The sequence below is a fragment of the Pleuronectes platessa genome, chromosome 1 (assembly GCF_947347685.1).
Source record: "Pleuronectes platessa chromosome 1, fPlePla1.1, whole genome shotgun sequence".
Lineage (NCBI taxonomy): Eukaryota > Metazoa > Chordata > Actinopteri > Pleuronectiformes > Pleuronectidae > Pleuronectes > Pleuronectes platessa.
Genome location: NC_070626.1, coordinates 18,077,973 through 18,103,695, shown reverse-complemented (window position 1 = coordinate 18,103,695; position 25,723 = coordinate 18,077,973). Strand labels below are relative to the sequence as shown.

Genomic DNA, 25,723 nt, shown 5'->3' with positions numbered 1-25,723 from the left:
AAATGATCATCCCTCTGTGTTTAATCAAAATTTCATTAGTGATCTCAGATGTTTAAGTTTAACATCTCACCTTAAATTACTGCCTCATCAGAAGGGTAATTGTGATATCATGATAGTTTGAGGCTCTTGTGACAACTGGTCAGACAGTGAAGGATTTAACATCCATCCCTTTCATGCTTTGCTTAAAAAAATTTAAAAAAAAAGACACAAAGACCGACAGGTACAGCCAAACTCTTTAGTGGAGAGTGTTACTGTGAAATGCATTACAAACAGATTCATGAAGATAGTAACAGTGCAGCCATGTATCTCTCCTCTCAAACTGATGGTAACTAACCAGAGAGAATGTCATGGAGACAGTTTTATCAATAACGGTACAAATCACTGCTCGAATGCACACTGAAAAGAAACTTAGAAAGTCGAAAGCACAGAAAACAAAAAAATCAAGGAGCTTCGGCTCTTAACAATCCTCCAAATGTCTTATTCTTAAATAAAATAAGATAGCTTAAGATATTGATATAATATGCATAGACAATCATGTTTATTTTTAGATAATGCCTAAATTCAGACTAATGTGCAAATACAACTTAAACAAAACAAAATTCGAATGCACCCTTAAATCATGGCTAATGAAATGCATTATATCGTCTATAATCAAATTAGGAGGTAGCCTGAAGTTCTGCAGGTGTTTTCCCACATTTGGTTGAAACTGCTTGTGATTTATGGCAACTTGTGTCAAATGCTGAAAAAAAGTAGAATAGAGTGGTCATGGTCAATTCAAAACTTTTGTGGTCAAAAACTGTGGTATATATGGATATACTGTATATTATTAGTAGACAAATATTTTTTTTAATTTTTACTGCCAGGCCTCATGAGCCAGGCATTATCCAGGTTATATAAATTGAGTAAGGGGCCACAGGGTGGCGCTACCTGCAACAAAAACTGGCTGGCTCTTTTTTAAATGTATCGAGATTCAGGAAAATAAGACAAACAGGTCTGCAACGTGACTTTGGAGGAGGAACTACTGATAGCTGGTTGTGGAAATAAAAGAGAGGAAGCCTTTTACAATGAATTACTGGAAAAAAAATATATTTCACCTTCGGAAAATGAGGGCTCTCGGTACAGACCAAGTGTGTGTCAATAAGACAAGGCACTCAGGTGAGTTGGTTAAGTAAGAACAAAAACAAATATGTAGTGAAATACTTTGATGCTGCGATTCAGCAGTTATATGTTTACATATTGCTGTTGCACGATATATTCACATATTGTCACTTTCGCAGTCTGTGTTGAACGTTTTCTTTAGAAACGAGGTCCTCTTGTAAATAAATCTAGAAAAATTAAAAACCCAGCTTAACTCTTGTGAAGGTGTTAAAGGTTGCACCATCCTTAATACTTCCTGCCCTGTGTTATTACTGCTCAGCCTCCTCAGCTGCGTCACCCTGGCTATCTGTTGATGCCGCTATCGGTTTCTCAGCTGCTGATGGTCTTGGTCTCCGATTGGACTGTCCGGACCTCTTCCCCCCTCGTTGGCTCTTTGCCAGCTCAGCCTGCAGACTCTGACCATTCAGACTGAGACCCTGCAGAGCCTCCAGGGCCTGCTCAGCAATCTGGGGGTCGCTGTAGTCAAGGAAGGCCCTGTGTTGAGCTCCCTGCCAGGTGAGCCTCAGCGGAGCAGCCTCCCTCTCTCTGAGGGCAGTTTTCAGCTCACTCACACGTATCCCTGCAGGGATCCCCCCCAGGTAAACTGTGGTCACACTCAGGGGGAGCTTACGCTGAGACACGACTTCGCCCTCCCTTTCCTCTTGGCCCTTCTCCCTCCATCCACCTCTCCCCTTTCCTCTCTCACCGCCTTCTCCCTCATCCTCTCTCCTGCCATTTCCTCTGTTTTCTTTCCTCACTCTAGGTGGACGTGGTCTGGCTCTCTGTTCTCCCTCGGCTCTATTCTCCTGTCTGGATTCCCCCTCATCATCCTGCTGAGGGTTCTGCCTTGGCCTCCTCCTGGGTTGTCTTCTTGGTGGACCAGCGTGAAGACCAGGCTCTGGAGCAGCGGGCACCTCCCCCAGCGTTATATCCTTTCCAAGCTGTTCCTCCAGATCACGCAGTTCCTTCAGGATGGGAATCTTCTCCAGCTTTTCAATGTCCAGCTGAAGACACAAAAACAAGCTCGGTGAGTCTGAAATGGGAGGAGTCTCTCTCTCTCACACACTCACAGCAAACAAACAGCCCTGCTCAGAGCCATTGCTGCTTACCTACAAATTACTTAAATTAGAAAAACAAAAAGGGGAAAGCTGACAAATTAATTACCATTATTCCATCCTGGTCCCAGCCCATGGTACATTAATAACTTTCTTTATAGCAGCAGGACATTACATTTCCCAAGCAGTTAAAAATAAAGTCTGCTCCTGATTTGTTGGGTCTTAAAGTGTGTCGGCAGCCTTTGATGCTGACCAGTCCTGTAAAGGATATACGGGGCTATTGTTTTTACACTGGCCTGCCTGACCCGTCGTTCCCCTGCCCCTGCAGAGCCGAGCTGGCTGGGCAGAGGGCGGCTTTGATGATCAGACATGGCCTTCCTGCCTGTGAGGTCACTGGGTCCTGTTTACTTACATGCGTGTCTGAAGGAAACTAAGAGGTTACACACAAACTCTCTACATGATAAGAATAACACCCAGCAATGTCCAATAAAAGACAAATGATCAGGTGGAAAAGCACATGGTAGCTCGCTGCCAGGGTCAGTAAATCAGAAGCGGATTAAGATTAAGTTTTAAAACTACACTCGTAGTAAATATTTATTTAGGCCATTTTTCTCTGGATGATTATCACTTTTGTGTTTTATAGATTGATATTTACTGCAGTATACTGTATATAAAAAATACAGTGAATTATATGCATTATTAATACACCCACTTAAAAAACTGAACAGATTGAATGTAGAAGTCCTCTGCTGCAGTGTGCTATAATGTCCAATAGAGGGCAGTGTCTACCAAAGAGAGGGACTTTACAGTATTAATAGGAGCATCTCTGTATAAAGCTGCTCTCCCAGTTTACATGTGATCTCATGAAAGAGTCATAAAGATGAGTAGGCTGCTCCTTGAATCAGATTAGAAGACACCTGAAACTGCTCCACAATATAAAACACACTACATAAACAAAATGCTGTGCTGCCAGACAGGTTTTTTTTTCCTGCAGTAGGATCATTTTGTTTTAGCAGTCGACCCAATATTGATACATTTCAACACCAAATACATCATATAGTGTTGAAGTGACGTAAGTGTACCTGAATGTTTTCACATAAACCACAAATAACATCCAATTTTAGTTAAATCCAAATCAGAGGTTCTAAAATGTGGTAGAGCCTTTAAAGAGAAACTGTCTCAGTTGCGTGAACGCATGCACGACACCAGGACCCTGAAATTACAGCAAGTAAATTTAATTCAGCCCTCAATCTTATAATTGCTTACTCCTATGACTTAGGTATTTTTAATGTCTACAATTTGATGTGGCTTCTATACATCTGCCTCTGTCCACCTGCTGTTAAACATCTGTGCGCTACAGTTCAGATAATTTGTTTAACTATTAAATTATGAACAAGATACTCTTAATTATCATTGTAAAATATTCCTCTGTTTGCATACTCATACACAGCCAATACAACTTATGCAACTGCTCCACATTTTAGGAACATAAAACTAAAGTATTGAAACTATGATGGGTTGCCTTTAACTTAAATGTAAAGTTAATGATTTTGTACATTTTTCTATACATGTTCTCTATTTCTGTTTTGGGCTGTGTCTGCCGTCATTGGATAGATGACAAGAAATAAAGGAGGAAGAGAAACCAGAGAAACCAGGGTTCAGAGGTCACCTCTTTGGTTACTATGGTGCACATTTGAATCAACTAACTATCCTGTAAATTTACAGTAGCAGATAACACAACAAAGAAAAGGGACTTAAATGTACCTTAGTCCAGATGATTCCCTGTGGCTTGGGTGACTTGCAATTGGTTTTGATAACTCTGGTGGGTGTGAGGATGTAGTCCACGGTCAGGTCATGACTTTCCATCAGCTCCTCTGGAATGTCCAACACCTAAAGCACATATATACACATTAGCCCTGACACAATGGTTTATGTGTTCCACCAAACCGGTACAGTACAGTTTCAACATTTAAGATAGAAGACATTTGTCAGTTGAAATTATGATTTCTTAGAAAATGTATTCTTACCATTTACATTTTACTCATGTCTGTGTGAAGTGAAGACTTGTTTTGTAAAAAAGGGTGTGCTTTTTTAAGGCTATGGTGTTTGTCATGTTTTTCATTTGATAATAAGATAAAAACCAAGTATGATAAAAACAACTTGTTTGTTTAGTAGGGTCCACTGACCTGGCAGTCATGAACCACAGTAACCACCACAGTTGACTCATCCACAGCTCCCATTGAAGCCATCATGCCATACTCCAGATCAGCGTAGCCCTCTCCCTTCCCAATGCGGAAGCCTACGAGATGAGCAGAGGCCAAGGAAATGTGTTAAAAGTCGGTCTTTGTATACAGAGTTCAGCAGTGCACACATAAGATAGACCTGTGGAATAATTCTGACATTTTACCTTGCATATTTGCGTTTGTACATTTGTCTATTCACATATTCTGTATTTTTTCCTAACTGCATTGTGTAGTGGCAAGGATTTTCTCTTGACCAGTGTAACAGATTCATTTCATGTGTATAAAGCTGAAAGTGGCAACATCTGCATTGCCATTTAACATGAGGACCTTTGTCACAACTTCAATCAGTCCCTTTAAAATGTCATTTTCCACAGTGTACTAAACAACCTTTGGAACATTTAACGTCAAACTGACAAAGTTGTGGTTTATCAGAGTCTGTTTTTACTATCAGACAGTGAATGTGCAGTCATATTCACTGCACCATGACAGTATATTACACATTAAACACGAAATAACACTGATGATTCTGCTTCTCACAGGCTACCACTATACGTAAACAGAAATAAATCTGTATGTGAAAACACCTTCTAATGGTCTTTTGAAAAGGGGTTATATACACTACGTTGGTCATTATCATTATAATTAAGTGATCCATCCATAAGTATATACCGCTTATCCTGTAAGAGCCGTCACAGAAGCTACAGCCAATCAGGGCTGACATTGGGCGAGAGGCGGGCTACACCCAGGCCCGGTCGCCAACGTATCAGACCATTCAGTCTCACAATTACAGTCAATTTAAAGTCTCCGCCTAACCTAACCCCCATGTGCATGTCCTTGACTGTGGGAGGAAGCTAAAGTACCTGGAGAAAACCGACCCGGAACAAAGGGAGAACAGGCAAACCCCTGAGGAGCTGGGATTCAAACCGAGGAACCTTCCTGCTGTGAGGTGACAGTGCTAACCCCTGCACAATGCACCACTCCCATTTAAAGTTCAAATTGGTAACATGTTTAATCTTGCAGTATTTCATAGTATTGGTACATTGAGGTGGTGAAACCTTGGGAGAAATGCCGACCTGTTACCTTTCTCCGACACCGCCACCGAGCCAACCACCAACAGATCTACCTTCACCTTCGCATCAAGGCCAACCGGCACACTGAAGTCTCTCACACCCTGAAGGACAAGGGCAGAACCGATGGAGAGAGATGAAAATGGAAACAGGCTAAAAGTTTGGGGTTTATGAATCCTAAAAAACGTGTTCAAAATGAGTTCAAACCTGAGAGGAAGAGCAAACTCGTAGCTGTTCTTTGTTGGCCCCTTCAGGAGGAGTTATCTTGTTGAACAGACCTGTACGCAGCCGAGGTGTCGGGACCAGTAAAGTCTTCTGAGCCTGCAGAGGATATTCAAAAATGATCGAACAAACATCTGCAGTAATTCAACACGCAGAGTGATAAAGGATTGTAAGTTATTCAGTGAGTGATGGTAAACAAAACAAAAAAGGTAGATTTCAGCAGATGCTAAGTATAGCTGTGCCTTAAATGTCAATCAGATGCTTTTCTATAACAAAAAATAAATATCCAATTTAAACCCCTACATGTGGGTCGAATTGACATTGTTACAAAACAGATAAGAAAGCCTAAATCTGCTGTATAGCTCGAGGCTCTGTGGATCTGAGCTTCTTCCCAGAATGCAGTGCTACCTGCAGCACTGCCAGACGAGCCCCCTCCAGAGGTTTGTCCGGATCCACCTTCACTTCAGGTGTGTTGGTGAACTCCTCCAGCTCAGACACCTTGGCACAGGCTGTGAAGGCCCCCTGGTTGGAAGGAAAGGAGGATGATATTCATATATATACACACACAAACACAGTTCACTTACTTCCAGTGTGACAAAGCGCGCCTGCTTCTGGGGTGTGTCTGGGTTTACTTTGACTGTCTGGCTGGACTTGAACTCCTGCAGGTCTGCAAGCCTGTCACATGCTTGACTTGCACCCTGGCCATTGAATGCACAGCAGAAGAGATGCATGGATGTACAAATAGCAGTGAAATTAGTCTTTGAAAATTCAACAAAATCAATAAAATACCCTGGGGCCATATTAGCTCTGCCAAGGAGGTTATATTTTCATCGGCATTTGTCTTTAAATTAATAGGATTACGCAAAAACTACTGGACGGATTACCAGGAAATTCTGAAGGATGCAATATGACCCTAGAAAGAACCAATTAAATGTTGACGTGGATAGGGGTGCTGATCCAAGTGTTTAACACTTGTTCATTTCTCAGAAATAATTCAGGGACTTTGACGATTACAAGTCTGTGCTGTTTGAATAACAAAAAAATATGGACCCAGTTAATTTAAACGTGGTTTCAAAAAGAATCTGGTTAACTATCCAGCCTCTTATTTTAAGAGTGATGTTACATATTTACATTCATAAGCGTCATGTTAACCTAGATACTAACATGCTTATGTACTTGACAAAATATAAACCAGGATGCTATATAAATAAATGTAGTATTATTATTGTTAGCTTTATCATTAAAATCATCAAGTTGATGATGGCTGATAAACAGTTACTTTGTTTGAATTCTTGAAAATATGATACAGTATTAGGCTGTTTGATAAACGCTTTCACACTCCACTTAAGGCACTTGAATATTAATATGAAAATATATATTTTTTAAATAAAATATCATGATATACTACTGATCTCCTAGTCTTTGTTTAGTCCGTGTCGTTCTAATGAACTTTGTGTTGAATGTGGGTCTCATCTCGAGCTTGTGTTTGTAACGTGACTGCTTATGGTTTCCAGCTAACACGTGGTCTCCGTACAAACGGCACATGGGGCGATCCGCCCGTGTGCCTCTGCTCCGCGTGAAGGACTCATCCACGGTGCGGACATGAACGTGGCGGTGCATCCGAGTTAACCGTTAACCGGTACGTGTCACGTGGCTCTCGGGAGAAAACGGGCTCAACGTGCCTTGAAGTTGGGGATCCTGTTGTGTACAGGCCTCGGGAAGTTGGCCAGGTTCTTCTCCTCGATGTAGTCCCACACGCGCTGGCGGATGTCCCACTTCGACGCTCCTGAACACAACACACGGCGGGACTCACATTTTAAACACATTTCTGATCGACTGAAGCAGGAATCGGCCTCAACCGAGGTACAAACATTTACATGTGCTCCGCTGCGACATGTGTCGATTCACTTCTAAAGACAAAACAGACCACGTGACGACGGAACGTACCGGGGTTTATGGTGATAACAGGCTCCATCGTGTCGCTGGTGATTCAGATGATTCTCTATTCGGGTCTCCGCTTCACATCACACAGACAAACCTCACATGTGCGCTCGGTAACATGATACTGAGAGAACAGCTGCCTGTCAGTGTTTATCACTGCTACGGCGGCCCGGGATCACCAGTCTTAACGAAACGCGAAGCAGAGGGCGGGTTTAGAGTTGGCAGGATTTTTACTTGCGAAGTTTTATGTTTGCTAACATGACATGACATGACATGACATGACATAACATAACATAACATAACATAACATAACATAACATAACATAACATAACATAACATAACATAAAACAACCCAATATTACTATATCGGAATACGTAAACAATTTGGGACAAATTGATAATCGTTTCTTACTGGAAAATTGTATAAACTTATATTTTTATTTTATGAAAAGAAGAATGACATCGGAGTAGACAGTTTGCTTTTAATCTAATCTGTTGAATGTGTAGTTTATGATTTTTGGTGGTTTTCTGGCGTGACTCTACCTGTGAGTGTCACATTGCGCCTCTAGAGGGCGATCTCTTCTAGCAGATGGTGCTCAGCAGTTTGAAGATCAGTTTCCTGCTTTTCTGAAGGCTCAGATTGACATCAAGTATCTAAGATCAGTGGATTTATACCCAGTGCACTTCTTCTAAATTACACTTTAAAATCTGAACAATTGGCTCATTGTCAGGTTTAACAACTTTCCTATAAATGTGTCAATATGGCACTGTCATGCACACACTCATGTATATTCTTTTAATTCTATTTTAGCAATGACATTTAAACCTAACTTTGAAAATCTCAACTATATGCCCAATCCTAACCTAAATTTTAATCTAACCCTAAAACCAAGTCGTATAACTCAAACCGCCTTTTGGAAAGCCTTTGCCTGCAGGGAAAGGCCAAATGTCATAACTTACCCAAAATGCCCTCAGTACAAGTACCTACACAAGTTTTCACAGCCATCCTTGTTAGGATTTTGCACTGACTTCCATTCATTTCGGACAGCCTGACCAACACCTTGTATCCTCACCTTAACCATGATCAATTGATTCCTAACGCTAACCTTAACCTAACCTCAATTCACATCTTACAACTAACCTTAACCAGGACCTCAGAAAGGAAGTTTTCCTTCACTAGGATCAGGCTTTTTCTCTTTCTCTCTCTCTCTCTCTCTCTCTTCCTCTCTCTCTCTCTCTCTCTTCCTCTCTCTCTCTCTCTCTCTCTCTCTCTCTCTCTCTCTCTCTCGCTCTCTCTCTCTCACACACACATACACACACACACAATTGCCCCCTGCAGTACCCCATAACCCTCCCTGACACCCCATTTCTCTCTTACTCTGGGCAGACTGCCAGCTTCACCCTCCATCTCCCTCTCTGCCTACCCCCCATCTCTCTCTCTCTCTCTCTCTCTCTCTCTCTCTCTCTCTCTCTCTCTCTCTCTCTCTCTCCCTCCATGCTCCCTCACCCTCCCTCGCTCAGGATCCCTCTCTGTGTATTCTGTACATACCAAGCCAAACCTCACAATGCTGTGCTCACTACACCAAGTGGCTCAGAAATTGTTTGCAGGGATGTGGCTGTTGGCAGTCCTCAGTCCTCAGTGAGGTGGTGCAGCTTTTCTATCACACACACACACATACTCGTCACTGATGATGAGGAGCAGGTGAAGAAACCAACATCACCTGTCTGGGAAATATTGAACTACAGAGCACAATATAAAAGAAGGAGAAGAAGGAGGAGGAGGGGGAGGAGGAGGAGCAGTCTTTGGAAAGCTGGGGTCTCGCTGTGTCTACCCACCCTTGCTTTCCCCCCTCGTGTGCGCACACCACACACACTTTCACACACACAGGCAGACACAGCCTCCCCTGCCTCTCTTTTCTTCCCTCCCTGTCTGTCTCCTGCACTCTCCGATGCTGGTGTGGTGAACAGGAGGACACTCTCTGCTAAGCTGCATGGAGGCACAGGGAGGGGCAGGGAGCCCAGGTAAGAGCCATTTTCTGTTCTTTATTTCCCTGTGTTACATTACACCATGCATGGTTGTTTCAGGGTGTATCTGCCTTGTGCATGACTTGTGCTGTTAATTGTATGTGTCTCTCTGTCATCATTTTTGCAATATGGGAAATATTTTGTGAATGGTTCCTGCACCAATAATACATCCAATCTGCAGATAATTTGTATTTGCACACACTGTAGACCAACCTTACAAAAGCTGGACTGATAGAATACAACAGTGGACGTATATGGCTTTTGTGTGTGAAGGCTGTGATGTTTGGTGACACTGTACAATGCCTCAGTGCTTCTATTGTTCTATAACAGCTAAACACTGAAAAGGCTGATAATTTCACAATGCAAAGTATAGTCAGCTTTCTAAGTCATCTGACCTTCCTGTGGTTTGATGGATAACAACATTTGCCTTGATAAATAAAAAGATATGCATCTCATAAGGTGCAAAGTGAGGTAAAGCAGTAATAGAGTTTATTTCCTCTGAGTCCACAGTGTGCATTCCACCACAGTTTATAAACCATGTGGTTTCTCAGACATGGCCTGAATGACCTGCCCATGACAAAGTGGAATAACAATCGTTCATTAGGATAAGATTCAATTAGAGGGGTCATCATTATTATGATGGATTACAGAAAGAGGTCACTAGGTGGGAGAGCAAGTGTTCGGACAGAGTGGCTACTCTGGTAGAGGATTAGCATGAATATTAATATTAATGCACCAAAAAACTGATAAACTGTGGAAGGATGCAAGGTAGAGCGATAAATCAACAAGCAGCACAATGACTTGGCGAAAAGGGTGTTGAGTTAGCACGATGATTCTGTCTGAGCTACACAGTGAAATTGGTTTATTGAACCGAGACACTGAGTTTGAATGAACTTTTGGCAAATGTACAGAACCTCATTTTCTCAAATATCCCCCCCCCCCCTCTCTCCGTCTGTCCCTCTATGGCATAGCTGATTCACAGGCAGTCATGGCTGACAGCTCAGCACGGGGTCCTAGCCTTGCGCCTGGAAAGGGCACAGGTGCCATAGCTGCCTGTCCTTTCCTGGCACTGTCTTATATTCTCATGGTTGACTAGAGCTTCTTCACTGTCAGCTCAGCAGGTGGCAGCTGGATCAGGCCATCTGTGTAAACTTTATTATACCGTGACTTACTGGAATGCCCTTTTTCTTCTCTCTGTGAGAGCCAGTATAAATACACAGGCATTCTTGAGAGATTTATTTTAGTCATTCCAAGTTTTAATACAAGCACGTCTAGGACGGAGTTTACATCTGTTGTCACCAAAACAATGTGACATCCATATTGCTTCTACTTAAAGTCCACCACTGTCGGTTACCAACTGCAATGGGCGAAAGGTGGTGTACACCCTGGACCCTGGTGTATCTCAGGTCCAACATACGGAGACAAACATTCATCATTACTCACATTCACACCTATTCATCAATATAACCCTAATCTACATGCTGACGCTTTTGTCCAAAGCGACTTACATTTTTAGTACACTCAACATTTCTGAGGGGCCATTTTAGGGGTTCAGTATCTTGCCAAGGACACTTAGGCATGCCGATGGGAAAGAGTGGGATTCAAACCAGCAACCTTCTTGTTGCAGAACACCCGCTCTATCCCCTAGGCCACGCTCTTCCCATGAAATGTAGCCGGATTATATAAAACCGATGTATAGGCATAGAGAAACCATGCAAACTCCCAAAAATCTATTAAAAATTTGAACCTATAACCTTCTTGCTTTGTGGCGACAGTGACAACCACTTCACCATCGTGCCGTCCTTGTGACTTCCTGTTAAAACATAAAGAAAAAGGCCTGTAACACTATTGGGTAATCATTCTGTGCTCCACTAATGGAGTATTTAAATGGCCAGGAACAGAAATCTGCAGGATCTATTTTCTATAGTTAGTGTTTGCTGAAGAAGGTGAGGCAAAGGGGAAACCATGCGGAGCTGGCAGACAGTCTAAATATTGACAGAACATTTCATTATGACAACAGAGGTAATTCTCCTCGCAGGGCAAATCGATCAAACAAGCAATGAGCCTCTCCGGGTGAAATCAAAACCCATCGTTAATTGGGCCTGGCCTTGGATTTAACACACTTCTTCTCTGAAAGGAGAAATTCAAAAGTTTTGGGACATATTGCAAGGAGAGATTGTATCAGCCATCTGGTGAGGCTCCTCAGGAAACCATGCTGTACTCCCACACTGCTTTTATCCAATCTGCATACTTTCATAAAAAAAAGCCTCACTGCTGACATCATAACAAATGTTGTCTCTTTTCGTGTATATTTTAAAGATCACTGTTATAATTGTACATGTTCGTCCGCCAACATTTTATGTTGCCTAGTTTGAAAGTTCTAGCTATTTACTAATGTTGAGGATTCATGCCTCTGTGCTAACCTCAGCTCGGTCAAACAGTTTAACATTAAACTTTGATCAGGTTTAAACAATTCAGAATTTGTGCACACTCTCGCATTTGGAGAGATGCTATTTAAAGTGCGTTTCTATTTTCAGACAGCCTGTGTTCAACAGCCTGTGTGGTTTTCTATTTGGAATGAATGTTTGAGATTGTTTTTCAGTTGGCTTGAGCGAAGAGCACAGTCAGGCTCTTAGAGAACATTTTCCTCATAGAAATAACAGCAACTGGGATGACTGTTGAAAAAGATGTCTGCAAACAGTCATGTAAACCAGTGTGAGTGTGAAGACTGCTCTAAAGAAATTATTTTAAAAAGGAGAAACATATCTTGAAATTCCATCCAATATCTATACCTTATTCTTCAAGTTTTGCAGGGGTTAGCCGGAGCCAATTACAATTTGATGTTGGGTGAGAGGTGGGCCAGTGCATCATAGGGTTGACATGTGGAGACAAACAACCATGTGCACTCAGACCAAGACCGTTAACCTATTCCCCGTCTGGATGTCTTTGGACTTTGGGTGGAAGCCGGAGTGCCTGGAGAAAACCAACGCAGAAAGATAAACAGTAAATGTTCTGTATTTAAAATACGCTTTTCTAGTCTTGACGACCACTCAAAGCGCTTTACAGTACAGGCTATTCACCCGTTCAAACACATTCATACAGTGCATGTATGTGCAGCACTTTTTCTATGAGGGGCCACTTGGGGCTCAGTATCTTGCCCAAGGTCACTTTGGCATGCAGATGCGAAGGACTAGGATCAAACTGCCGACCTTCTTAGAGGACAACCACCCTACCCCCTCAGCCGCCCCCATAAAGGGGGGCCATTCAGAACTGAGCGTGCTCACCCCTGCTCAGCGGTGGAAAGTATAGGATTACTGTAAGGTTTTGATTTGGTTATTGAGTTGGAAAACACACAGGGAGGATAATCACAGATCAAGATGGACAGACATTGGTTTCTTTCCATACCTCAGTTCGTCCACATTAGTCCAATGTCTGTTTCTGCAGATAATTGATGCCTTCAATTATTCTGGGTCATATCTAGACCTCAGATCTGCAGTGAAGTAAATAAGCTAATGTCATCTTCTATGGAAAACCCATTATCACGACCTTTGACTCCCCTCCCTCTCTTTTTTTCGGTGCTAATAGAGCCCAATAAAGACATCCAGAAGCTGCTGAAGCCCTCCAGCTCAGCCGACCTATCCAAGGACTTGTTCCAGCACGCAGCAGGCGAGGAGGAGGGCAGCCTGTCGGGGCACACTGCGAGCCTGCTGCACATCACTGAGAAGAGACGTGAGTACCAGGGAAATGGGAACGGAGAGAGAGTTATTAACAGTCTTGAATAATCATTAGTGGTAAAGAGGTGGGCTAATTATTGGTGGAAATTGCCACAAGCAAGGTAATCAATAGCGAGAGTCGACTTCAACAAAGGAGATGAGGAAGGTCGACAGACAATGTCCTCTCTCTGTAAACACTCACCATAATGGATCAATCTCACTCATAATGAATCTCATAGTTTATAGGCCTGTGGGGCATTAATGCATTAACAACAGTCGACATCCTGAAGGTAGATCTTCAGTGATCCCGAAACCAGCGGAACGATCACTGCCTGCTTTGGGTATTCTGGTCCCACAGTCTCAGAGGCTGGTGCAGCGTAGCCTTGGTTGAAAGGCCTCATTGTGCATCAGTCCCACACAGAGGCTTCCCTGTACATGGCAGACTCGGAGCCCAGGGCATAGAAACACGGATACTGGGGCTACATGGGCGACAAGGAAGCCTTTATCTGCTCCACCAACCCAACACTTTTTTTCAGACAGCTCACCCAGAGGCTAATGTGACCCACTATACAGCCATTCTACCTGGCAGGTCAGCTAATAGTATGTGGCAAGAGAGATAGAGGGAGAGAAAGACGGGCTAAGACCAACACAATGAAAAAGCATTGGTGGTTAAAATATTTACACAAAGCTGGTAAATCCTGTTTAGAGGCACGATTTCAACAAAATGACGGGAACCTCTTCCTCATTCTGCATCATCTAAAGATCAGAAGAGATCAATTTCAAAGTTAAACTCTTTCACAGATTGGAGATAACGGAGATTATTATTATTTTTTCCTCAGTCACCAAAGTGCTGCTAGTTGGAACTGATACATTTTTAGGTCTCAACCTTAATATGTTAAGTGCCTTGAGATAAAGCATTTTATGATTCAGTGCCATACAAACAAAATTGAATTGAATTGAACAGGTTGAACAGAAATGTTGGATTCAAATAACATAGCATGATGATGATGATGAACTCCACGAGAGTTGTGTGACATTTTGATAGATTTGCATAGAAGCCTTGCATTATTTACCTGTAAGGTTTTGATTAATAAACAGAGCAACAGAAAATAACTGGTTAAATAGATGTTTAAGTTAAATGATGAAAAGAAAAGGTTATAAAGAAATTAATGTACATCTTGGGAAATGTGTGTTTACTGTTTTTCTCGGTAGCTGAGCCTTGTCTCAGTCGTCTTCATTCCAACAAGGTCCAGACGACATCATTATGATGAAGCTGTTCAGGCTGCTTGTTGACCTCAGGGCCCTGACGAGTGGGAAGGGGATTACACACTAGTCATTACGTACTGACATGCAAGCACCTCCTCTCTGCTCCCTTATTCCTTTTCTCCCAAGCGTGAACTCCTCCTTCCCGCCCTCCCTCCCAAGCCTTTGTTCCGGCAGTTAATCCATCTGTACTTTTCTGAGCGAAGAGAGAGGAAAGAACGGGACGGACAATGAAAGCACATCAAATCGAGAGCACACAAACAATTGTTTTTTATTCATGTGATATTCGTAATCAAAGGACCTTAATTTCACTCAATTTCAAGGGAGTGGGATTAAGGACATGCTTAAAAAGTGAAGAGGTGTCAAGCAGGAACACAGGAACCAGGCTGTGTGTTTGCTTTAAGAAGTTTACGTCATTCATCTGCCTCAGACACAAAGTCTTCTGTTCTTTGTCTCAGCGTGAATTCTCCATTGCCATTCGTCCCAGCTGACATCTCATTCCTTCCCTGACTGGCTTTTCAGATGAAGGCAGTTGTTTCTGCCTGGGAGAGAAAACGCACTGATCAATTATTCAAGGAGAGGGTGTGGGAGAAGGAAGAAGGGAGATGGGGGGTGTGGCGGTAGGAACAAGTGCAGTAGAGTGGGAATAATCAGATAACCAGTTCAAAATAAGAACAAAATGTAAGGGAACCTCTTACAAAACACTTTCTTTCACCATCTTTTTCATCTACTCTCTCTTTCTTCTCTTTCTCTCTTATTGTTTTACATTCTTACCTCGTTTCATCTCTCCCTGCCTTTCTCTCTCTTGTCACTTCATCTCCTCCTCCACATTTCCCTGCCTCCCTGTTTCACTGCCTCCACTTCCTTCACTCTTCATGAAAAAGGGGTCTGTGCTTGCAGCCTGAGTGGAAGGTAAAACAATATTCACAAAGTCAATAAAAGAACAGATTGTAAATGATGCTTGTCACCACATTGCATTCTGCAGTGTTTCTGCATTGAATATAAACAACCACTTTCAGGCATCAGACAGAAAAGCTTGGATTAGAAAATAGTGCAGACTGATGAGTACTGCTCCTGACAGCTTATGTTGTTACCCTATCTTATCTTATCTTATCTTATCTTACCTTACCTACCTTAGCCTTTCCTTATCTTATCTTAACTTATGCCATCTTACCTTACCTTACCTTACGTTGCCTTACGTTACCTTACCTTACCTTACCTTACCTTACCTTAACATACCATACCATGCTATACCATCCTATACCATCCCATACCATACCAAACATTTCCATGCCATGCCATACCATACCATACCATACCATACCATACTATATCTTACCTTACCTTACACCGAACAGTCCCTTTATGAAACCACATTTAAATTCATAAAAGTTAAATTTTTATTCGGATCCATAGAATATTGTACCAGTTCCATAATTATGTCAGATTCCCATAATCATTCCCTGAGAAACTCAAATTGTTATTGAAACTGAAAATTCCGCCCCCTTGTCCCAATCTTCTACAAATGTAAGTAGTTCTTCTCTGACCCATATCACATCCTTTCGCCAGGTTTTGTGATAATCTGTCCAGTTGTTGCTGATTATCTTGCTTACAAACAAACAAACCAAATAACCAACAATCGCATGGAAGAAAACATAACCTCCTTGGCAGAGGTAAATGGAATTGTCAATATCATTTCCTGTGCAGTGTTTCTGTGCTGGCCACACACTCTTTGGCATGATTAAGCAGATTAAGTGGGTCTTTGTGTTTTTTCATCTCTAGTTAAAGAACCATGATGCTCATTGCTCAATTCTTATTTGTATTCTCACCCAGTCCCTGCTTCCTTAAAATGTCATCCCACTTGTCTCCTGGCATTTGAGGTGATGAGTGTTATCACTCATATTTCAAACAAGACAGCGTGACCTACCAACGCTTCAGCATGATGATCAGCCCTTCTCAAATCAATATGCGCTCTATCAGGAGGGTGATGCAGGGAATAATCAAATATGGGAGCAGACAAAGAGCAGTGGCAGCGGAGTGGGCTCTCTTGGCCTGAGGCGTCGCCTGAAAACAACACCTGACAAAACAGCTTTCAACCTGTCACATATTCCATCACACATTCAGAGTTCATGTAGCATGGCAGCCCAGCATCCACTGATACATCAGGAAAAAAAAACACACATCCATCTCCCTAAGTGAAGAGTCCAAACATTTTTCTCACTATAATGGAGGATCGGTTGAGCTCTGTTACACACAGTTCGCTCCTAACTTGGTGGAGGCAGATATAATGCAGGTATTCTTGGACCCCTGCATGGCTTTATTTAGGTTTTACAGAATCTTTGAATACATTATACTTTACATTTGTGTTAGAATGTCAGTGTTGGTGGCAGCCTGATTGGAATGACCGGGCTGGCACATTGATGCACCTCGTACGTGATGCTGACCCCTGATGAATGCAGCAGCAGAGAGGCCTGCCCTCAAAGAGTCAGAGGCTTGTGCAGAAATGAACAAGTGAGACACACCCAGGAGAGATGGAGCTCACAGTGCATTTAAGAAGGGGCTATTTTCAGATGCACCGAGTCCAACACGTGTTTCAAGCAAGTTCAGCGGCAGATTGACGAAACCTACTGAAACCAGAATATTCCTGAAGAGGTCAACACTCAGCTTTACGAGAGACCTGCAGATTAGTGGATCAAAGAGTTAAAATTATCTTTGTTGGAGTTGATTTTACAATAGATGTGTAAGAGAAAGCCATAGATCTAATAATGAGCACGTCGATATTCAAGAGCAACATTACAACGATGGAGTTATGAACTCAGTGTCCATAACAGAGAAGCTAAAAAAAACCCTCACCACAAAGAAATATATTCTGTTGCTCATTCAGCAAAAATTTGTTAATGATTTTTATCTCTCAATTTCCCTCCAGAATAAAAGCATGGTGTTTTCTCTCCCTCTCTGCCTCATAGAACCACTGAGTAGTGTATCTTCATTAGAGGTGCACTTTGACCTCCTGGACCTGACTGAGCTGACTGACATGTCTGACCAGGAACTGGCTGAAGTGTTTGCTGACTCTGATGAGGAAAACCACAACGAGTTCCCAACAGGTAGGACCTGCTAAAACTTGAAATACATACGTATCTAACCCTTCAGCTGGGATTGACCCTGACCCTCAAAAGATAACAGGGGTGGAGGATGATAAATAATATATAAATGGTTGGACAAATAGATGGATGGATTTAAACCTAAATGAGTGTAACAAATAAAAGTAGAAATAAATATATTTTCAAAAACCACACTTTGACTCACTCAAGGTTTGTGTAGAAGACACTGCTAACATATTAATAGACTTACACTGCACATTGTGGAAAACACAAAGATGTAAACATTGTCGTTAAACACTGTGTAAACACTGTGTTTATACATATTGTTAGCAAAAGACTGAAGCATTAACACAGGAATTGTGTTGCTAGTGTGCAGTCAGCTCTGCTAATCTGTGGCCTTCGCACAGATTTTAATATGCCCAACAAAAATATTAAAGAAGACTGCCTTTGCTCACATGATTGCTTAGCAGTTTTCTGAAAGGTAAGATTTTCATTAGGAGTAAAACACAAAACTATATAGAGCATGAGCATGTTTAAGGTCAATGATCTATAAGAGCAGGAGGATCTGAAAAATTGAATAAACGCATGTTGTGTTGAGCCGTGATCACACTACACATAGTCATCAAATTCAATATATGGGCGTCATGCACATGTTTGCATAGTAATGAGACAGTTCACTCTGCATGTGTGTCAAAGCAGAAGGTATAAGGGTTAAAGCTTACATTTCTCTCTACATGATTTGCTAAAATTAAGACAAAATCTTTCCCATGTTTTATTTATGATCGGAGCCTCATCCTGCCTCATTCTGCATGCGGACAGTGAACTCTCTCCCCCACTGCTGCCTCTCAGCATGCACACAGGATCTCAGGGCAACTCAGGATCTAAAGGTCCTCTGACACAGTTTAGACAATGTCGCATATATATTGGTTATACTGTGCATGGATGATAAATAAAACTCAGGTTTTCAGTCGTGATTTTATCATCAGCAAGAGCTGTGAACAACTGTTTGTACTGTTTACTTTGAGAACACATAATGGTCTTTCTCATGGTGATAGGATGTTGACCTATATGCAGAGATTGCAACTTGTTTGAATTCACTGAATTGCACAAAACAGATTAGATCAGGTCAAATAGACGTACCTCTCACGCCAAACATGATTTATTATAAAGGCTTTTCCTCATATCGATTAGATTTCTTATTATAAAACCCTCCTCTTTCTTCAACATCCTCCTCTCCCTACCTCCTCCTATCTGTCTTTGTTTCAATACTAATATTCCACATAACAGCACAGCTTGTTAGGTGTGAGTTATGATCCCAGTGGACCATCTGCACTGCATGCTGTTGTCTCCAGCTCCACAGCCAATAATGTAAATTAAAGATGGTTGCAGCATTTAATGCAGAGGCGTAGCTTATGTGCTAGAAAGGATTCGTTTTTTCATAAAACCTTAGTTTCAAGAGTGGACGAGTAAAATGTCAGGCAGTATTTAAAAAAGTACACCAATCATGCTGCTAGTAATATTATAACTGTGGTGTCAGACATATTTATTTAAACTGCAACCGATAGATAGACAGATATAGAGATGGTTGGTTGGTTGATTGATTGGTTGGTTGGTTGATTGGTTGGTTGGTTGATTGGTTGGTTGGTTGATTGATTGGTTGGTTGGTGGTTGGTTTGTGATTTGTTGGTTGGTGGTTGGTTGGTGATTTGTTGGTGGTTGGTTGGTGGTAAGTTGGTGGTAGGGTAGTTGGTTGGTTGGTTGGTTGATTGGATGGTTGGTGGCTGGTTGGTGATTTGGTGGTGGTTGGTTGGTGGTTGGTTAGGGTTGGTTGGTTGGTTATTAACATTAATCCAAACACCAATTAGATTCATCCTTCTAAGATTTGATGCATATTCGTAAATCGTCAGGCTTTTGATTAATTCTACAATGACTGAGCACATTGCACACCAAAACTCTTTCTCAGAGAATTTGATCTATTTTTGATGATGTGTTCCTCAAACAACAGGTTAGTGGATAATATATACATTTTATAGCATACATTTTTTTCCAGAGTCCATGTTCCCACAGTGGGCAGATTTAACAGTTGTAGTGCCCCCCCTCTCTGTAGCTGTGAACACACACTACAGATGCGGAACACAACTGCTGCTCTGCTCTCTGCTGTCATCTATGGACAGCTGTATTCACTGTTATGTGACATGATTGAATTCACACTGCCTTATATCTGAGAAAGAGTTCTGTAACGATTAAATTGCTCAGAATGACACATTGTATTTATCAGTTTTGTTAATTATCACAATGAGCAGCGCCTTCTCGCTCTTCTATTTTTTACCTGAATAAATCACAAATAAAAATAGATCAGTCTTCTGAGAAAGCAGCAAATATGTCTTCCTGCTGAATCTTTAACCAGACGTAGCATTTTGTCAAAAACTCTTACTTCTTGACTTGTCTATGTCTCACACTCAGTGTTGTGCAAGTTTACTACTCTCATGAACAAGTTTAAAGTTCAGTTCATACAAGTAAACATGAATAGTTCACGTTCATAGTTCACCATTTAAATTCTGAACTAGTTCATATTTCAGTTCATTTCATAGTTTTAAGGTGGAAAGTGAGAATGAAAGACTTAACTTTTTAAAGAAAACCTTATCCATCACTACCCCTTGCCTTTACTGTCGGAATGTTTATCAGACAGTGTGTAAAAAACCCTCAGATAATAATAAAGTGCATCGGATCTCAGATGTAGTTGCTGAGTCTGCGTCTCTGCTTTCTCTTTCCATCTGTATATGAGACCGAGAGCTGTTGTGTTGCAGGTATGGCCTGCCCCTTTAAGGAAAGTTTGTAGTGTGTGACGTAGTGCACCAGGGTATTGTGGGAAAATACGCTAAAAGTGTGTTTATAAGGAGAAGTGACGGAGCACGTAGAGGTGGTGCGAGTGTTGCTCCTGCTGTATATCCGAGAAATAAAGTGGCCGCATTCCAAGTAAAGAAACATCTCCTCCTCCTTCTTCACGGAGCGGTCCGGACGGCTGGTTACCGGCCAGACAGCGAGCCAAGACAACCAGTGACAGGGGCGGCTCCTGGTACAGGCGACATAGGAGAATGATTTAGACGTGACACATGCAATGTAAAACAATACATTAACGTCACACCATCATCCTCTAACCCCGGGACGCACCGGAGGTAGAAGCGCTGTGAAAAGCGCTCCGCCTCCTTTCCTCGCCCATGGTAAATACTTTGGCTGTTCGCACCGGCAGCGTAGTGCCGGGAAGAACCAGGAAGCGCCGCAGCCACACACACAAGCACATAATCTCCTGTGGGGGGGTGGCGGCTACAGGCTTGCGTAGGTCAGTCACCTGTGAAGACCAGCATCATTTACCCCTGAACCAGCGCGGAGAAATGATGATGAAATGTAATATACAAATTTTAAATATAAAATTAAATATAATTTATTTTTATTAAATTAAATATATATTTTTTTAATTAAATTAAATGGGGAAAAAAAACAAACTGCGCGCGCACATCCTGCGCAGAAGCCCATTGCGCACATCCTGCGCAGAAGTCTACTGCGCACATTCTGCGCAGAAGTCCACTGCGCACATCCTGCGCAAAAGCCCAATGGGCGCGCAGCTTTTTTTTTTTTTTTTTAATTATTTTTTTTTCCTTTTTTTATATTGAATTAATTTAAATTAACATAGTGTAAGAAATTTTGCAATTAATAGAAGAAGTCCTGCCAATTTTAAGTGTAACATATTGCCAGCGTGAAAATGGGAATGAGTGTGATTCGAACCCAGGTTGCAGTTGTTAGAGACAGAACGCTTTACCGACTAGGCCACCGCAGCTGATGGTTTTCTTACCGAACTAAGCACAATAAGATGATGGACAAATTATCGAGTTTCTCTGGTCTCAGCTGCTCAGAGATCAGCGCCGCAGCTTCTTGATCAGAGCAGAAGCTGCAGTTGGTTTGAACCGAGCTTCAGTTTCTGTGTCCGCCTCCAGCCTGACCTGCTCTCACGTTTTGTTTTCACATTTAAAACTAAATATATATTTTTAAGCTATTAGGCTGCAGCTATATGTTTTTATAGAAAAGGAGTTTAATGTGACTAAAACTAGACTAGATGTTAAACCTCTATTTAACTGGGAACTCTTAAAATCCAGTCAGTTGTGTCACTCAGTTGTGTCAACACACACATCTAAACATGTGAACTGCCAGGGTCAGTGGTTTGAAAAACACCTGGCCTAAGTTTTGGTGCTGTGTAAGTAATTTTGGATACAATTGTTGTAGTTTGTAAACTGAGTGTGTTTTATGTGTTTGTGTGTGTGTATGTGTGTGAGAGAGTGCATGCATGTGTGTGTGAGAGAGAGAGAGAAAGAGAGAGTGAGGACTTATTCAAACAGCAACTTACTGCACAAATCTCAGCTGTGTACCAGCTGTTCTGTTTCATCCGTTTTCTCTAAAACCTCCTTCATTATTAGACCTTGTAATCTCATAAAGGGCAAGTTTTCTTGTCTTGAACAAACCTGCTATAACTATAACCCTGAAATACTGTGAACTAAACTTTGACAAAGGCAGTTTCAGAAGATATAATTGGTTTATTTGCTCATAAGGTCACCAGCCGTCTTAGAGTCGTTGTGAAAGAGTATTTACTTTATCTCATTTGTGTCAAAGTTTGTATAGTCAATGTGGGTCAGGTAATTTATAGCTGAGCTGTGTGAGCATTGGACTCTGTGGGAAACTGCTGAGTGTGTGGAGGGCAAGGTACGAGTTGAAGTAGAGGTTAAAAGGAAGTAGAGAGAAGAAGAGGAGAGGAACAAGAGACGGGTAAGTGAGTTCATACTAAATGTAGGTCCCTAAATAATTTACTTTTCCCTGCAGAAACAAAGTCCTTCAAAAGCCAATTACACACTTTTTGCATAACTACACTTCACTGCATTATTGATAGATACATGTGTCTTGTTTTGTTTATGTTTACTCAGTTTTCCATTTTCCTGCTCGATCAGTTCCCATGTTCCTCCCCTTTACTTTCAGCCATTTTCAGCTTAAACTACTATTTCAAGCAAAACTAGTGAATGTGATTAATTGTGCTTCACAGCTGGACTCCAGAATACTGTGAACATACTTGTTCTAGAGCAGCTCCAGAGGCACTGGACAAAAGGCTGACCTTGTCCAGTTGCTTTGCTCTTTGTTTTTAGGCTCAAATGAGTTTGATGAACCATAAAGTTACATCATCAAACAACCAGGCACGGCTTTCACCTCCTATTCTTTGCTGTTGGAGCAGTAACAGATGACATGGCAAACTATGACCTATTGTGTGTCTGTTGTGTGGATGTTTTCACGGTCAAGTGCTTTAGAGAGGGTGTTTGTTTTGAGGATTTGAACGAGGATCTCTCTCATAGACGAATGATGGAGGGATGGAAATATGGGGAAAGAATGAAGTTGGGGACACCAATAGGAGAAACTAAATCTGATCAAATTCGTGGTCCGTCCATGGAGTTTTGATGACCACAGCATTTGTGTATTACTCTCAATCAATAATATGATGTCATTACCCACACCAAGGGGGCTATGTTGTAATCGTATTTGTTTGTTGGCAGTATCAAGCAGAAAAATACAAAAAAACTTGAATATTATCACTGCAACTGCCCTATTGATGTCAAAGTATGAATATCCAATCCCAAAAACCTGCATTAACGTCGCCGATTTGAACATATAACTGAAGCATGCTGGGAAGTTTTAGCCCAGAGAGGCCGTCTCTGTCTCATATGTGACTTATCCTTTGGGGAACCTACCAATGTCTTTTATAGTCCCTCTGTAAAGCTCCTTTGAATGTGAAAGGTCAGATTCCAGCTCAACTTGCTGCCTTTGGGGCCGCAGCAGGATTTTAATGAGATTCCATATCAGTGTCTTAGAAAGATATATGCCCCAGTTCACCAAGTCTGGTTGGGTTGTTCTCGGATGAGCATGCACCCAAAATAAAGGGCTGAAAGAGATTGTTTGTGCAGATAGATGAACATATCCTGTAGTGTTGTGCAGCATGTTTGGTCTGCGCCTTCACAGCGTCTAGTGTTTCTGAGACGATAAGTTATGCAGCAACACGCTGACTGAAGAATCTGGATGGCTGCTCGCCAGCGGCACAGACGGAACACAGCAGAGCACCACATAGCTCAGGGTATTCAGTGTATGTGACAGAGAGAGAGAGATCCACAGACACAAAGAAGAAACAGAAAACCAAGGAAAATCTATTTATACTGTGGAAAGGTTTGTTGTTAGATGTGCTCACACTTGTTTGTATCTCGATATATTTTTTAGTGAATTCCTGTTCGTCGTTTTTTTTTTATTAGATACAAACAGGCCAACAGCAGTCTGAACAAAGCTCACAATGAAGGGAGAGAAGAAATATATGCATTATAGAGCCCTCAATATAAATACATTGAAGATATGAATCCATACACTAATATTGACATTACCAGACACCATCAGCAGGTGTTTGTGACACCAAATGCTGCAGACTGCTTTGTGCTGCTGAGGAGGTTGTTGTTGTCCTCCTCATTAAAACCCAGCCGAGATGCCATCAATCTTCCAAGATCAATATGTCTTTTCCCTCTTCCCCTTCCTCTTCCTCTCTCCAGTGTGTGCGAGGATGTGGATGAGGCTTCGGGGAGATGAATGAGCCACGTACTGAGTATAACATTCACTTAGGAGAGCCAAGATTCCAGTGATGTGGGCAGTGAAAGGTGGAGAGAGGTGTCGACTCTTTATCAGTCAGTCATTCTTCCCTCTCCTGCCTTGTCCTAGTCTCGCTTGGTTGGACACCACCACCAAGTGGTGTGAAGTGGAGCTAGCAACAAAACTAGAAATATGTTTCTTTGTATGGCGAAAACACAACAAAAATACACTAATTATAAAAAATGGTGACACTGCTGTGAGTCACTGCAGTGATATAACGTGTGGTATATATTTATATACTGGTTTTTCCATCCATACATCCAATCTTCATTTATACTGCCTAGTATCGAGGGGTTACAAGGGGGGCTGGAGCCATTCCCACTTGATATTGGTTAGGAGGGGGAGTACGTGGAGAAAACCCACACAGACTTTGTATTAAGATTTTTGTTGTGGTATTGAACTCTTCAAACTTCTTTATGAGCAGAGAATGACAAAACCAACAGAAAATATAAGGTGATAAAATATGCGTTTTACCTCCTCCCTGTGCTATATATCCATATAATCATTTGCTATATTGCTAATGATTAAAATTATATTGCGATAATTATTGATATTTACCAGCCCTAATAAAAAGGGCTGGTCTCATTTTCCCATCTTAACCAATCACTGTCACTTTCAGAGTTTGCAAGATGGCCATAATCAATGTGATACCGGCCCTTTTGAATGAACAACAGGAAGTAAAATGATGCTATGGTCTTCTCTCAGTGGCATACGTCTGAGCTCTGGAGATAGTTGCTTTTAGCCTTGATGGAGCTGTGTTGGCAGTAAACATAAGGATTTCGAAGCTCAAGCAGATGGAAACACGACAGGTGTCTTTGTTTTCATGTTAAATAAAATCACTGCGTTTGTATTTACTGTACGTCTAGTGACCAGTTACTGTGTGTGTTTGGTTCACAGGTTCCCAACAGCCAATGCTGCCCAGAGGTGGGTACATGCGCTCCCCCTCATGGACGCGCTGCAGCAAAGTCGAGCCCCCACGAGAGAGAAAACACCACAGCGACTCGGACACCGTGGAGCCCTTGATGAAGCTGGAGCGGCCCAAGCAGCCATGACGAGGACGTCTGTGGTGAACCGGCCGGACTGCAGAGAGAGACAAGCCCAAGCTAGACAGACGCAGCCAGAGGGGGAACACAAGGTGGATCGAGAGCCCCCCCCCCCCATCTGCCACCATGCACTCCCATAATGTTTCATGGTGCTGAATGGATTAGTTCAGGTTGAACTCTGGACACTGTGCT

The 25,723-nt window shown here is 42.0% G+C and overlaps 2 protein-coding genes across 3 annotated transcripts; one reads left to right on the top strand and one right to left on the bottom strand.

Moving 5' to 3' along the window:
• Nucleotides 1–221: 221 nt before the first annotated feature.
• mthfsd (methenyltetrahydrofolate synthetase domain containing) lies at nt 222–7,840 on the bottom strand. 2 transcript variants are annotated; one of them, XM_053420111.1, is made up of 8 exons: nt 7,672–7,840; nt 7,407–7,510; nt 6,309–6,422; nt 5,710–5,823; nt 5,516–5,606; nt 4,379–4,491; nt 3,957–4,082; nt 222–2,141 (listed from the first exon to the last, which is right to left on the bottom strand). In XM_053420111.1, the coding sequence occupies exons 1-8, from the start codon at nt 7,697–7,699 to the stop codon at nt 1,407–1,409; spliced, it is 1,425 nt and encodes a 474-aa protein (XP_053276086.1). In that variant the 5' UTR covers nt 7,700–7,840; the 3' UTR covers nt 222–1,406. The 2 variants fall into 2 exon arrangements, with proteins under 2 accessions (XP_053276086.1, XP_053276078.1); XM_053420103.1 differs by lacking the exon at nt 6,309–6,422 and adding an exon at nt 6,133–6,246 and having other exon boundaries at nt 7,672–7,838.
• Nucleotides 7,841–9,657: 1,817 nt separating this feature from the next.
• On the top strand, nt 9,658–25,619 carry dbndd1 (dysbindin domain containing 1). Its single transcript, XM_053423861.1, has 4 exons — nt 9,658–9,688; nt 13,277–13,420; nt 17,634–17,771; nt 25,386–25,619. Exons 1-4 carry the CDS (start codon nt 9,658–9,660, stop codon nt 25,538–25,540), a joined length of 468 nt encoding a protein of 155 aa, XP_053279836.1. The 3' UTR covers nt 25,541–25,619.
• The last annotated feature ends 104 nt before the right edge of the window (nt 25,620–25,723 follow it).